The following is a 16,046-nucleotide window of genomic DNA, read 5'->3' as shown; positions in this document are numbered from 1 at the left end:
CTTCTTTTTCAGCAACTGAGTCAAAGTGTTTCCTTGTTAAAGTAAACTCTGAAGTAAACAAATGATCAGAAAAACATCTGTGATCCTAGTGTAGTTAATCTCAATACTGGGGAGGCTGAGGCAGACACATTTCTAAGTTTGAAGCCATCCTGGTCTACATTGTAAGTTCAAAGCCAACCTGTCTACAAACTGAGTTCCAAAAACAGCCAGGGCTGCAGAGACAGACTGAGACTAAAGAACAACAACAAAACTATTTCTGGAGAGCATGGTCCCAAGTGAGAACTCACGGACTATCTTTATATCTCAAAAGAATGGTACAGAAACAATATTACTATCTATGAAATATCCTTACAATTCAATTTCCTATATAATTCAGAATATAAAAACACACCCTAAGTTTTATAGTTATTTTATTTAAATAACACATGACTTAATAAGAAAAAAATCAAGTCTTTTCTGGCACCTGTGGTTCAACCTAGTATATATTCATTAAAAAGAAAATATATGTGGAAAAATAAGAATGGAAAGGGAGGGGTAAAAAAAAGAAAATTTAGAGAAAAATAAGAAAAGATAAAAGACCATACTGAAATTGGATCTAACACAGGAACTTTATTTGGACTTGCTTGTGCACAGGTGCACATGCTTGATTGAGTTATAATAATCTTTACTGTTACAAAGGATGTAAAGCATAATATAAATATATATATGAAGAAAAAGGATACAATGTTTCCATTGTAAATTAGCCACAAAATTCTCACAGAAAACCTTTAACTTTTGCTCAATTTCAAATTCAACTATAAATGAGTATGATTTCTAAGTAGTTATGACATAGGTACTGTTTGTTTTGTTTATGTTTAAACCACAGAAGAAAGTGGCAGGAGAAACAGCAAACCTGAGTGCTAAATGATGAAAACTCTCTACAGTGAAGATCACTTAATGTACTTCTCCTGGCATTTACAATGTAACCAAAACCAAAAGTTCTTCCACTGAGTCTGTGCTATCAACCTTTCCTCCATCACTTTCTTAAGTATAAAGAGTCAAAGCAACAATCAAACACTGACTTAGAGGACTGGTCAATATTGGTAGTAGAATGATGCCCTTAAGGCCAATTTCAAACTAGAAAATCAAATCACTACATATTGTTTCCACATGGATACAACCCCAGAAACAAGATAACAGTAACATGGAACAAAATCATTAGAATTATAAATTGTGACTTAGTCTTAATTTGCATAATTTGACTTTTAAGAAATTAATGAAAAAAACGTACAGGTCACAATATCTGTGGAAATTTAATAGCTATTTCTGGTGATTTGACATATATTAATATAAACACACCACTAGATAGAGGGGAAGAAAACCAAACAGCTAGAGAAAGTAAGTAAGGACCAACTCTCCACAATTGTGGCTATCCAGTTTAAGAGATCTATGTCTGAAAAAGACCTAAGACGCTCTGACACAGTCAGGAAAAACCTGAAGCAATCAGTGGATATGAATAGCTTTAATGTTAGTCACAAGAAAATCTGCTTTAGGAGATACAGAGAATTCTTCAAATAAACTTCACTCCAGAGATGGGCATTAGATTGCATAGTATGATAGCAGAGTTCATATCTGGAACATTCAGTATGGTGATTTTATTTAAGGGTTAGCATCTGGTCTCTATATTCACTGTTTTTCCAGTTATGCTGTCTCTCCCCTGGTAGGCTGCCAACTCCTGGGAGGGCAGAGATCAGTTCTGAATTAATAAAGTCATTCTAAGCTTTGCTTAAGAGACAAGAAAAGCAGAAACACCAAAATATTTATTTCTGAAAAGAATTTAACATTTCAAAGTATATTTCAAAGTATGTATCAAAGTAGCATGCAGAAAAAAATCAGAACTCTAGTTTCTTACACACAATTACCATTTGTTTATAGTTTACAATACTACTTGCATTTAAGAGGGTACATGACGTAAATAAGCAGCCATTATACAAGTTTTAAAAACAAGGAAATCATGAAATCTGCAGGCAAATGGATGGAACTAGAAAAGATTATCCCAAGTGAGGTAACCCAGACCTAGAAAGACACACATGGTATAAACTCACTTATAAGCAGATTTTAGCCATACAGTACAGGATTATACTACAATGCACAGACCCAAAGAAGATAAGCAACAAGGAGGACCCAAGGGAAGATGCTTAAATCTCACTCAGAAGGGGAAATAGAACAGAGGAAATGGTTGAAGAGAGGGAACAAATTAGGAAAGGGAACGCAGAGAGAAATGAGGATAGAGATCAGACCTGAGAGAGTTGGGGCTGGAGGACAGAAGGCCTGCAGAGAAGAGAGAGACTGTGGTGAAGGCGTCTCTGTGATAAGCTGAAGACCTAAGTCAGAGCAGGCTTCTGGGAGGGTATGAGGGGGACTCAGAGACTCCTAGTAGCAGGGACCATGGAGACCGAAGAGAAGACCCTCTAATTAGACGGAACTCCTAATGGAGGGAGGGGAACGCCAACCTACCCTAATTTACCCTGCCTACAAGACATGCAGGGATAAAGATAGAACAGATAGAGCAGAGACTGAGGGACTGCCCAACCAATGCCTGGCCCAACCCAAGACCCACCCCATGGGAGAGAGCCAATTCTCAACACTATTAACAATACCCTGCTATGCTTACAGACAGGAGCCTAACTGAGTTGCCATCTAAAAGGCTTCACCCAGCAGTGGTTCAAAACAGATGCCGAGACTCACAGACAAACACTGGGTAAGCATACAGAGTCTTGTGGATAAGTAAGGGGAAGAAAGAAAAGGACCTAGAGGTGACAGGAGCTCTATAAGAAGACCAACAGAGCCAACTAACCAGGGCCCAGAGGTACTCGTAGAGACTGAAGCACCGACCAAGGACCATGCATGGACTGAACCTAGGCCTCCTACACAAATACAGCCAATGGGCAGCTCAGATTTTATGTGGGTCTTCTGGTAAGGGGAGCAGGGGCTGTCTATGACATGGACTCTGTTGCCTTCTTTTCTATCATTTCTCCATGGTGGGACTGCATTACCAGGCCACAGGGGAAAAGGATGAGCTCAGTCCTGATCCAACTTCATGAGCTGGGTAGGGTGAGCGCCCCCTTTCTGAGGAATAGGGGAGGGGCTGGAGGGAAGAGAGATGGGGTAAGACTGGGAGGAGAGGAGGGAAGGGGCCATGACCAGGATGTAAAGTGAATAAATAAATTTAAAAAATATATCACAATCCAGTTTCAGTTATTCATTTTGTATAAAACCTCAGGATGTTGTTGTTGCCTTTATTGTTGTTTTGGCACTAGATTGGCTTAGGACATAGCTAGCATGTTTGTCAAAATTCTTATAAAATATTGTCTATAAACTCTATGCAATGCTAAGATTGTAGTCAGAGACTGCGTTTTAGAAGCTGAAATCATTAGCACAAACAAATCACTCACCCTTGAGCACGAAAGGCTTAAATTATCTACTTGATCTATTCTGGAAAGCCACTTAAAGGCAAATTAAATCACAGGAAAGTATTGGGGGAGACAAAAACCATTTTATAAGTCTAAGGAAACACTTCAGTCATTAAGATCACTCAATATTGATCTTTGAATGGATCCTCAGAAAATACAGTGCTGGTAAACTGTTTACTACGTGCCTATTTCTCCCTTGAGCAGTATCATATTCTTAGAAATTTAAAAATTAGATACCTACAGTGGAAACCAGTACTAAAATAGATAAAGTTCTAAAAATACATATACTTCTTTAAATGAGTCTCTCAAATATATTTTTAGATATATGAATCATAATATACTGTAATATTAGGTGAGGTGTTCTAAACAATCAAAAACACATGAAGTCATGTATCCTTTAGATACCTGGAAATTAATGAACTTTCAGGGAGGTGTTCTCTCTCTCTCTCTCTCTCTCTCCTCTGTCTCTCTCTCCCTCTCTCTCTCCCCCCCTCCCTTCCTCCCTCTCTCCCTGTGGGAGAGGAGAAGGATACATACACACTCTGACCCTATGGGGCACTTTATAAACAGAAATCATTTAACATGTAACTTGTGAGTATATTGTGAATTAATACATAAACTAAATAAAAGACAGTGACTGAGCATTACAGGCTTTAGGAGAGTTAGATCATAACTAAAACATTTCTAAGTGTCTTGCTTTTACAACCAAATTTTCAACCATATTTGGAATTTTTTAATAGTGGAAAGTAGAAATATTAACCTACATTAAGAGAAGAAACAGGCTTTTCTTTCTATGATGAGAGTCAGTAGAAATATAAAGCTCTAGAGACTAAAAGAAGAAAAAGGGAACCTCCCATCCCTAAAAGATCAAGGTTTAGATAATTAAGAAATTATCTGCTCATAATCCAAATAAAGAATTTATCAAACACCCTTAGATGGTAAGTTTGTATAATACTTCCAAGTTAGGAAAGAGTTGAACTTTTTTGTTTTTTTTTTTTTTTTAAAGATTTACTTATTTATTATGTATACACTGTTCTGCCTGCATTTGTGCCAGCAGGACAGAAGAGGGCACCAGATCTCATTATGGATGGCTGTGAGCCACCATGTGGTTTCTGGGAATTAAACTCAGGATCTCTGGAAGAACAGATAGTACTCTTAAGCTCTGAGCCATCTCTCCAGGCCAAGAGTTGAACTTTTAAACTGTTTTACATTAATCACTTATAAATAAGTCAGTATCTCAGTAGTAAATTGTCTATACCAAACAATGCTTCCTGCAGTCAGTTATATTTGAATTACTTTTCACAACATGAACTCTAGCTAAAGTCATCAGTACCTTATCGAATGTTATCTAAGCTTACCGTTTATTTGGATCCTTTATCAAGAGCCCCGAAAGCAGTGACTTTGCATCTGAAGAGAGTGTTCGGGGGAATTTAATGTCCTCCATTAGTATTAGTTCAAAGAGTTTCTCATGATCCTGGTTGTAGAAAGGCAGCCTCCCACACATCATCTCATACATGACAACACCCAGGCCCCACCAGTCCACTGCGCGGCCGTAGTCATTATCTTCCAACACCTAAAAGTCAAACCAGCGGACGATGAGCTACTGCATTATCACTGCTGTTGTTACTACTGTTTTTATTTGGAGATAGCCTCATTATGCAGCCGTAGCTGGCCTGAACCTGCCATGTAGACTAAACTGGCTTTGAATTCATAGGTACCTGGATGTCTGCCTCTGGAGGGCCACGCCCGGCCCATGGACGTTAACTTTTAAAGCATTACTCAAAAGAAGTGAATTTTTTAGTATAAAAATACAACTTCAAATACTAATATGAAACAGCATATATTCAGAAATATTCAATGTACAAAAAGAGGAAAGGTCATGAAAATTTTGTTTAAATGATTCTGACATACGAGCACACTACAGGATCAAATGAACTGCACTAGCCATTATGTTTGCTTGTTCTCCCGAAAGTCTACTCCATTTTGCATTCTGATCCCTCCACAACTTACAGCCCTGCTGGTGATAGATCAAACACTGTGCCTTATACATTTTACTTTAAGAAGTACGTTAAAATAAGAAGCAAACAGGGTTGGAAAGCTGGCTCAGCGGCTAAGAGCACCTGGCACTCTTGCAGAAGAGCTGGGTTCCATTCCTAGCACCCACATGGTAGCTTAAACTGTAACTCCAGTTTAAGGAGATCAGACATCCTCCTCAGACCTATTTGGGCACCTGGTGCTCAAGATGATACACACACACATATATAGAAGCAAAATATTTATGCACACAAAATAAATCTAAAAGAAAAAATTTAAACAATAATACAAACCAAACAGTAAAAGATGAAAACACCAGACAATTGTAAGAACGATCAGTATAGGGACAACAGTCAAATAATAAATATTACAACTTTGGAAAGCTCTTAAACTCTTTCAAAAATAATGAATGAAATGAATATCAGTATTTACTGCTTTGAATTATAATATACTTTCATACCTGAAACTTTAGAACTATAAACTTTAGTGAAGTGTGGTGCACACTTTTACTCCCAGCTCTCAGGAGGCAGAGGCAAGTGAATCTCTGAGTTCCGGGCCAGTCTGGACTACAGAGTGAGTTTCAGGACAGGCAGGGATACATGTAGAAACTCTGTCTCAAAAGAGAATGAGAGAAAGAAAAAGGAAAAAAAAAAAAAGAAAGAAAAAGAAAAAAATGGAATCTTTGTGGTATATATCCTTATATATATTTCTCAAAATACATAAGATGCAAAAAATTAGTTGTGACATAAAGGTATCACTTTAGTTACACTAGAACAACCTTTTCAAATCCAAAAATGGACATTTTCTGTCACCACTGACCCTACACGGACCTGCAGCTAGAACCCAGGCCTTGTGCGGGGGAGGAAGGGGCTGCCAGTAAGCCACTCCGCACTCCACATGTAGTCCTGGCTTAATGGAATATTCCGTATCTACAGACAATGGTACTACTTTATTTAAATATCTATATTTGAATTAACTTTAAACTTGAGTTTATTTGACCCTTTAGAGCTTTGAGGAAACCTGTTCTAAAATATAAATTTCATCAACAAAAAAAGTATTAATCAAATGCTTTATTTACCCATAAATACTACAAAAGGTACTTTGGCAGGACTATTTAAAGATACAGAACAGAACTTCAAAAACTCAAATCATGTCATTGTTTTATTGGCTTTAAGAACCCAAGAAAATCTTCTGTAACTTAAGATTACAAATCCAATTACTACAACTAAAGAAAGTATTTTCTGAAAGAGAAACTTTAGCTTTTAATAAATAAAACATTCACACTTTTTGTATATGAACAAACAAAAAACAAGAAATAGCTTCAAGAAGTATTAAAAGAAATACAGTATGTACCTTTTAAAGTAACAGCGACTGACTTGTAGCTCATTTGTGGGGTGTATTTTTTTTTCTGGACACTTATTAACTGATATAGGATTTTGCCCAATAACAAGAGAAAACAAAAATCTAACTATTCTTTAACTGCATTCCTATAAAACCAACAAAACAATGGCATACATGAAAAGGAGCCAAATGTGGTTTCTAAACCTCTTTTTTCATAAAAACCATAAAAAGCATAAAAGCTGGATTAACTGCCTTCTGAACCCACATTTCACCAGCCGGGTTCTCATCCCCAGCTGGCAAAACTGGCAATCCTTTATTTTTGTTTAAATACCTGGTTTTCAGCCAGAAGGGAAGAAGTACATTAAAAGAAGGTTTTTCATTTTGGAGAGATAGTAACTAAAAACCAAAACTGCATTATAAGAAGATCTATTTGATAAGCAGAATCATTGTAGCTAGCGTTGCACACTGAACAGTGACTCTCACTGTAGGGGGTTTGTGTCTCACATATGGACCATCACTGACCCACAGGACGATGGAACTGGAACTGTCTGCTGCAGCTCTTTGTGGTCAACACTACTGACGTGCTGCATCGTGTTACTGACACGTAACTGCAGCACTGCTGAGAACATACCCTAAAAACTCAGCCACACTCATAAGAGGCTTTGTACCAACTACAAAGATAGATTTTTACATAAGCTACAAGGTGAAGTGTTTAAGATTTAGAAATAAAAATGACTGTTAAATTTTACACACGCTCATAATGTGAAACATGCTCCACTATTCACAAATTTCCTCTCTTACAAATGCTTTCAAACTCAATTCTGTGAAATACTCTCAAATTTTCAAATCAAATTAATTATTCCAAATATGTCTTTTGTATTACTTTTAGAAGAAAAATTTTATTTCTTACTCAAAAAACTTTTTCTAAAATTCTAGTAGCATGTGAAATTTGTACTTTTTAACCAAACTGTTTAAAATCTCTCTGGTTTCTTGTAATGATAACTTTTCCACCGAAAACCATCTCATCGACATCATGGTGACTGTGAAGCTGAAAAGGGTATCAAAGACAGCGGTCTAAAGGTGTAATAATAGGAGGTCTGCTTCAACCCCATTTGACTTAGTCTACCACCATACTAGGCTGTAACTGCAGATCAGAACATACTCTGATAGCAAGATATCAGTAAAACACTGATACTGAAAGTGACCTAAGTGTCCTCTCAACTTAAAACGACAGAGACCTTACCCAAAATTGCAAATGCAAGGAGAAATGCAGACATCCAGTGCAGCCTTCCATTCAAACCTCTGCAATCTTAGATATAGCCAGTCCAATCAACACAATTACCACAAAGACAAGAGACAAAGAACATGTACTACAAGAAAAGTATATTCCATTAAGCGAAGAGTAACTACATCAAACCAAAAGTCAAATAACACAAACTCCAGGAAACAGGGTGAGTTTGAATTTCTCTACCAGAACCCAGAAACTGCTTTAGTTTCAGACATAATAAAATCTAATATTCAAGCAGGTAATAGCAGACATTAATTAACATCAAGCATTTTGTAACATACGATAAAAACACTTGTACTTATTTTTAAAAACTGGTAATAAACAAAAAACAGTTTTAATACACAAACTCTTAAACAGTTACTAATTTTGAAAGATTATATTAACTTCCAGTGTATTTCAAAATGACACATCAACTAAATGTTTCGAGGGTTAACGTAACAGGCTTTGTCAAAAACATTTCATTCTAGTGTTATTTTACCAATCAGGATTTACTGGAAGAGAGAAGGGACACCTTTCTCAGTTTGCTAGTCAGGCCAAACAATGCACCCAAGGCCAGCAATTATAAGGAGGTGATGTATGCCCTGGAGTGGCTTGCTGCTCAATCAATAATCCTGACAGAACAGATGGGAGAAAAATCAAACATCCAAACAAACTGTCTACACACCTATGTTGTGAAAGTAAACTGTGAACTTGGATGAACCAATTTACCACTTTTCAATGTTTTTCTGTTAACCTCATTTTTCAGGTAACTGACATGTATTTTATATAAAAACATGCATCTATACTTCATCATTTATAAAGATTATTTATATATTCTTTACATCATGGTATTTGAAAAAATGAAAAGTTTTCTTATTCAGATTTTTAAAGGACTGCAATTTCAAGAGAAGTATGTAATTCATAAGAACTATGAGTTCCATGGTTTGTCAAAATTTTTATGTTGCTATTTTATATAACATTATTTTGTAATTAGTGTCCTACTGCTCCCATTCTTAAAGTACAGCATCTTCAGATATCATATTCTATTTGCTCTAAGTTTTATGTGGTTTTTATTGTGCACACACAAGTGCCTGAATGCAGATAATATCACAATTTCCAAAGCAAACCAAAGTCAGAACGGAGAAATCCCTTAAAACAAAAGCTGAGTATATAAAATATCAATATTTAAATCATACATGCATATATCTTCCTATAGTTTTCCACACTGCCTTTTTATCACAACACAATAGACATTAATGAATTCTAAGAAACTGAGTCCTGTAACTCAAGTAAAAATAGGCATCATCAATATTCCCATTTAAGGTTACTGTTTGTTTGGGTTTTTTTTGTTTTATTCTCAGGATTCAGAGAATTTATAATTAAACTTTGTGCTTCAATGAAAATCATACCAAATTGCCTCAACTTTTGCCTCAACTTTGACCATGTCCCCTGGAGGGGGAGACCTGGTGGCACTCAGAGGAAGGACAGCAGGTTACCAAGAAGAGACTTGATACCCTATGAACATATACAGGGGGAGGTAATCTCCCTCAGGAACAGTCATAGGGGAGGAGAATAAGGGGAAAATGGGAGGGAGGGAAGAATGGGAGGATACAAGGGATGGGATAACCATTGAGATCTAACAAGAATAAATTAATAAAGTAAAAAAATAAAATAAAATAAAATAAAAAAAAGAAAATCATACCAAATAGACTGACTCATCACATTAAAGAGAAGCTTATGTGAAACATAGCTAGCCTAAGAGTAAGTTCTAAATTAGTAAGTGGCAACTAGTAAAAGTTGAGAGCATTTGCTGTTTAGTTCATGTTTAGACAATATATACTTACTCGATAAATTGGGATAACTGCTACTGTGACCCATAATAGGACCACAGTAAAGAGATAAATTAACTAAAGTAACAAGCCAGCATCTGTTACAAGTTCTTAATACAAATTCTAAGTATGAAACAGACAACAACAAGAACTCATTACTGTGCTCCTGGTGAGACTTAAATTTACATCATCTCCCTGTAATACTGGGAGTATCTTTCTAGTCAGCCAGAAAGAGGAAGGTTTTCAAAGTACATCACAGGGTGTTAAGAAAAATTATTGGTAATTAAATAAATTGCCAGTGTTCAACACATTATTGGCTAAATAACTTTTTCACAAAGCTTAAAAGTCTAAGAAAAACTTCATAATTTGTAGGAATATAGCAGAACCTTATTCAAGGGCCACTCTGAACGTAACTACGCACATTGCTACTGTTGCCTACAGATTAAAGATGCGAGTACATGTACCTGGTCACATTCATTTTTCAGTAACAGCTCTTGAAGACAAAACTGAGTCTATCAGATGTTATCTTCACATTTAATTCTCGTGATCAAAAATGTTATCAGCTTTATCTCTACCCACTCCCTTCACCTACATCACCTCATACTCATCTTTTCCATAATTCTACATACTTCTTATGAAGTTAATGTATATATCTGAATTTAAATTTCATAAAAGTTAATTTTCATTTGCACTGATTTATCACAATAAAACAGATTTCTTTTCCAGAAGTGATCAATATCCAGATACATTTCAGATTATTTTAATACTTTATATCTGATATTAAACATAGACTTCAAAAGAAAACTATACAGAACTCTAATAAGCAAATGCTTTAGAAAGGCTCTGATAACTAAGAAGAGTGATTTAAAGACTGTAGTTCCAGTCATTGGAGGGAAGAAAAGCATATTTCAACAGTAACCACAGCCTGAAATAATTTGTCAAAAATTAACTCATTTTATAATCGGTATTTTTCTAAGTTGGTTATCAAATAGTTTTATTTTTACACTATTACAGAAGTGCATTTCTCTGGGTTCCCCAAACCACCTTCCTCAACCTTGCCCATCTGTCACCATCTGCTTCTTTTTAGCATGTACTTTTTGTGTGATCACATAAGCATGTGAAAAATAACTAACATTCAGATGATTATCTGCTGGTACATTTGAGGACTGGGCACAATAAAAGTGAACTGCCAAAACGCACTTAACACTTTTAATTTTGTTGGGTCTTGCATGTAAGCTACATTTGATTTTCAAACTGTTTTACAGTTGGAAAGTTGAGCAGGTACTGCTAACTCAGAAGCAAAGCTGAGACTCCAAATAATTAGCACTGCATAAAATCATCTGGATTTAATAGGATCCAAACTGAGTAATCAAATTTAAAAGAGTTTATGTGATTTCTAAATTCTTTTTATAATTTATAGGTGTTAAAACAGAGCACAAACTACAAAAACAGAATCCTCTCAAGACATCTTACAGTCCAAAATTTTTTAATAGGTTGGCTTTATTTCCTTGGATTTCAACAGGAGAAAATGAACTCATTTAAAGCTGTATGCATCAATGCATTTTCAGAGATGCTGCATATGAATGCCTAGTTCACAGGTCTGTCAGAACTTAACCTATGTAACCTCCTAAAAAGATTTTTCATACCATTAAACTGCCACTGAAGATTTTACACTTTAAGAATCCTTATTCATCAAAGAGTTTAAGAGATAAATTATTTATTTAGATGTTCATTTTCCATTAATCTTATTTTCCCTAGAAGACTTACCTTTTCTGGTGTAATTTATCACAAAATAGAGGGAGTCCATGTAAATATAAGCATTTTAAAATATGCTATAATTCTGACACACAGGATATTTAATAAACTGCCTTTAGATGATGTCTCAGATCCTTTTTGAGGAATATTAGACATATATACTATTTACCTTGTAAATAGTAAACCACTGCAATTTGAGAGAAGTAACTGAAAGGAAAAAGGTACACTGGCTGCAAGGAAGGTTGCCACATGACTGCCTCAATCTGTACAGAAAGCACTAAAAGCACAGAAGTAAGTGTAAATACTGATGTGAGTCATGCACAGTAGCAGTAGACAAGAATGTTTCTTAGGTCTGACTGATGTCTGATCTTCCTATCGAGGAAATATGAGCATTGATAATGGTACAGAGTACAAATGTAAGGTTTAAAAGGTGGTACATCGTCTAAAAATACAGAAAAAGGCTAGTTTCAGCGTGAAATGATCTCTCTTTAAACCCCACTGTATTACCCCTGGCTTGTAAATCATAAGAACTCCCTTACCCACAGCATTCAAACTGGGCTCCTTTGTATTCCAAGCACTAACTGCTTGCCCACCCCCACCACCTTCCTGTTCCTGTTCCGTGTTAGGGTTCCATGCCACAGGCCTCCCCAAGTTGGCTTGCTTTGTCATCAACTGTAATATATAACTCTATCATTTCCTGAGCAGCAACATAAATTATTTATACTATACCACCTTACTAAATAAACTGCAAGATGCTTGAAGAAACCATTTTCTAGTGTTCCTGTCTACCCAGAACCTACCATGAGGCCTGACATCTAGTAAGTATGCAGTTTTTCTTTATTCAAAGAAAAAAATGGTCATTCCTTAATTAAATGGCCCATACTTAAGACTAGAATAAAAAAGTACATTTTTATTTCTTTCAGATAGTTACATATTCTAAGATATTATGATTTAACAAAAATGTACTTTAAGATATAGATATTTAGGATATATAACTTAAATTACATAAAATGTTAGTTGTTTCAAAGTCTGTCATCTATAAAAAATATGACCACTTTTTCTATACATGTATCAAGATTTCAATTAATGAAACAAAATGTATCAATTATAGATGGGCATAAAAATTGCTTTTTAAAGACCAGACTTTTTTCACTACTTTAAAAAGATATGCAGGGGCCAGCCAGTGGGGTATTTCAGGAGATTAAAGTTCTTGTTGATAGCCTGACAACCTGAGTTTGATTCCCAGGACACACATAGTATAAAGACAGAATGCGTGCCTGAAGGTGATTCAATGACTGCCATGTGTACATGGCAGCCCATATGCAAACAACACATATAAACAACATATATAAATGCAATTAAAATGTTAAATATGTAAAAATGAGTGCTTATTTGTTTTTTTTAAGAAACTGATAATTTCTTTTGAAATTACTTTTTATTAAATATTTTTACATATACATTTATATTATTACACATATATACAATAAACTACCTACAGCAAGAAGAACCATGAAACAAAGAGGAATTATGTGTGTGTGTGTGTGTGTGTGTGTGTGTGTGTGTGTGTGTGTGCACGCTACACTGAAATTGTTTTTGGCTACTTGTATTTAGTAGCCTTGAAGAAAACATTTTTCCTATCTTGGTGAGTCTAAAATTCAGAATGTAAATCAGTATCTAACATATCTCATCATTAACAACTTAAAACATCTATCGAGACCTAAAAACATCTTAACCCCTCAACAACTAAGCTTAATTCTAAAACTGAACTATCTGATCTTCAACCCCATCAGAGAATTTCTTGAGTACTGTAAACTCTTAGAAATGACAAAACTCTTTGCATTCAGTTCTTGGGTTTTGTCTTTCAGTTGATAACGTCTGCACAGAAAACAGTATCTTTGTTTCTTAGGAGATCATCTGCTTCTGAAATTAGATGTGTTTATCTTCTTCAGAATAATTTCTCCTAATTGTGACATAACTAATTTTGGTATTCTAAATCTGAATGCCATCATTTATTACCAATGTATAGCAAGGGCAACTGTGTGCCAGAGAAACAAAGAATTTGTTTATCATGACATTCACAAGACTAGCCCAGAAAATGTCATCTTATATTTGAATAAACAAAAGCATCTAAAATTTTACTGAATTCTGTCACAAAACCCAGAGAATTTTAAACTCTACTCTCCGTAACAGAGAAAATTACATGTTTGGCAAGACAACAATACTTGGAAATGTATTATATTTTAAATATTAGTACTTATTTATAATTACTAAGCCTTTTGAAATGTTAATTTAACTCCAAGTTTTAAAAAAACCTAACACTGTAAGGCAATAAGCTAGTACATATATAATTTTTTCTACTTTCTAATTTCTGGTGTTTACTGTTTCCTGTTGGGCCACCACTGGTATAATTAAAGATGAAAAAGTAGGCTTTATGATCTAGCAACCCTAATTAGAATCCTGATACTTCTAAGAAGTACAAAGGAGTAATATGATCAAAATATATTTACATAGATGAAACTTCCAAAGAATAAATACATTTTTAAAAAAAGAACCCCTGTACTGCTTCCCACATCACCTCCTACCTGTATATGGATTATAAAAATCAGAAATGAGTTTCACATGTTATTCCAAATGCCACAGGAACAAACAGAGTGATGCTTAATAACAGAAACCCCACTCATGTGAGGAAGCAACTCCATCTGTAACATCAGCCACAATGGCCTTGCTCAACTCTGAGCGGTACTGCCCCCCATTGGTTAGCTCCAGTTGGTTCTGGCTGCCCTGTATTAAAAACACTTCTTCTGTGTTGGTTTTATCCTTCATAGCACTCAGATACCTGAGCAAACATCCCTTTCAGGAATAATCTATCTGTGGAACCTTCTGTTCCCAAATACACCTGAAATGATGCCATCTCACACGCTCCTCCTTCATGGGAGGTATAATCTACGCCTGTGCTGTTTAAGCCTGCCAAGGTTTTAACTGCTTTAAGGAATAAGCAAATGACAAAAATGACGAGGCCAGGAAATGAGGTGATACATGAATGATCTCAGCAGCATTTTTTATAAAAGCCAAACTAGAATATGGGAGAAATTTTAAAACAACCTGCTAAGAGAGAGGCCAACATGCGAGGTTCCATATCATATAACTGTATTTGCATGAAATTTTCAGGAAAAGTTACAAAGAGAAAGTAGACTTGTGATAGCCTAGAGAGAAAAATTAGAAGTTAATAAAAGTGAGATCATAATTGAAACTGATTTAAACATTTTGGAATTAGAAGTGATAGTTGAACAACTTTAAATATTATTCATTTATTAATTTCGGGTGTTTTGTTTTGTTTTGTTTGGGACAGGGTTTCTCTGTGTAACAGCTCTCGGCTGTCCTGGAACTTGCTTTGTAGACCAAGCTGGCCACGAACTCATGGAGATCCACCTGCCTCTGTCTTCCAAGTGCTGGGATTAAAGGCATGTGCCACCACCACCCGGCTTAAATATTTTAAAAAGTAAACTGTTGACCTAAAATTTATATGGCATGTTAACTACATCCAAATCATAAAAAATGATATCTCTTAAAATGCAGCTTTCAACAGTTAACTATGTTAAAAAACAAGAGAGAAAGGAGGAAAGGGTGGGTAGACAATTTGTTGCTAGGACATTTGGTGTTAGATCTCTAGGCTAAAGAGCCCTGGCCATCTTGAAGAAGCCTAAGCCACAAGGAGGCTGCAAGTGATCCGTCAACAGCCTTAATATCATGTCAATGGACACCTAGCAGCAGCTGTCACACAAAAAACTGAAGCTGCGTCTAGATAATTTAAGTCTCTAAGCAGTTACCTTGTTGTCAAGTCTTATGGCTAAGGACAGAGCTCTGGAGAGAAGTCACCTCTGTGGCCCCATTTGCTTTCTTGATGAAGTTCTGCTTCATCACTCAACACCTGAGTAGGCTACTGCAATACCAACTGGTACCCTTAACACAGCTACTATCCCAAATTACATCATTCTCTCATCTTCTTTTCCCTTATCTTCCTTATGAGACTTAAAGTATTATGTTATATATTTTATTATATATATTATTTATATTATATTATATTATATTATATTATATCATATCATATCATATTATATATAGTCTCTGTCTAAAAGAATTTCCTTGGGAGGTCAGTAATTTTCCATTTTGCTCCTATGCTGGAACATTACACAAAAAATCCTCAACATAGAAAAGACACACAACAAATACTTGAATAAGGGATTGAAAGAAGTCTCCTCTTCATCGTTCTTTTTATAAACTCCAAAATTTAAGTCATTTTTTTCAGTTTCCAGTTAAGCACAAACTCCAATAATCACTATAATCACTGCTTCTAGGTAAAGTCCAAGA

General features: G+C 35.5%; 1 protein-coding gene across 1 annotated transcript in view; it reads right to left on the bottom strand.

The window, feature by feature from the left end:
* AKT3 (AKT serine/threonine kinase 3) overlaps nucleotides 1-16,046 on the bottom strand; it is a 212,387-nt gene that overhangs the window by 21,926 nt on the left and 174,415 nt on the right. Inside the window, exon 11 of the mRNA XM_084758568.1 lies at nucleotides 4,811-5,025. Within this exon, the coding sequence (XP_084614694.1) occupies nucleotides 4,811-5,025 (215 nt within the window). The remainder of the gene's footprint in view (nucleotides 1-4,810; nucleotides 5,026-16,046) is intronic.

This window comes from Acomys minous (genome assembly GCF_964271855.1).
Source record: "Acomys minous genome assembly, chromosome: 1".
Lineage (NCBI taxonomy): Eukaryota > Metazoa > Chordata > Mammalia > Rodentia > Muridae > Acomys > Acomys minous.
The sequence above is the reverse complement of the archived record's forward strand: the minus strand, read 5'-3'. Positions and strand labels throughout refer to the sequence as shown.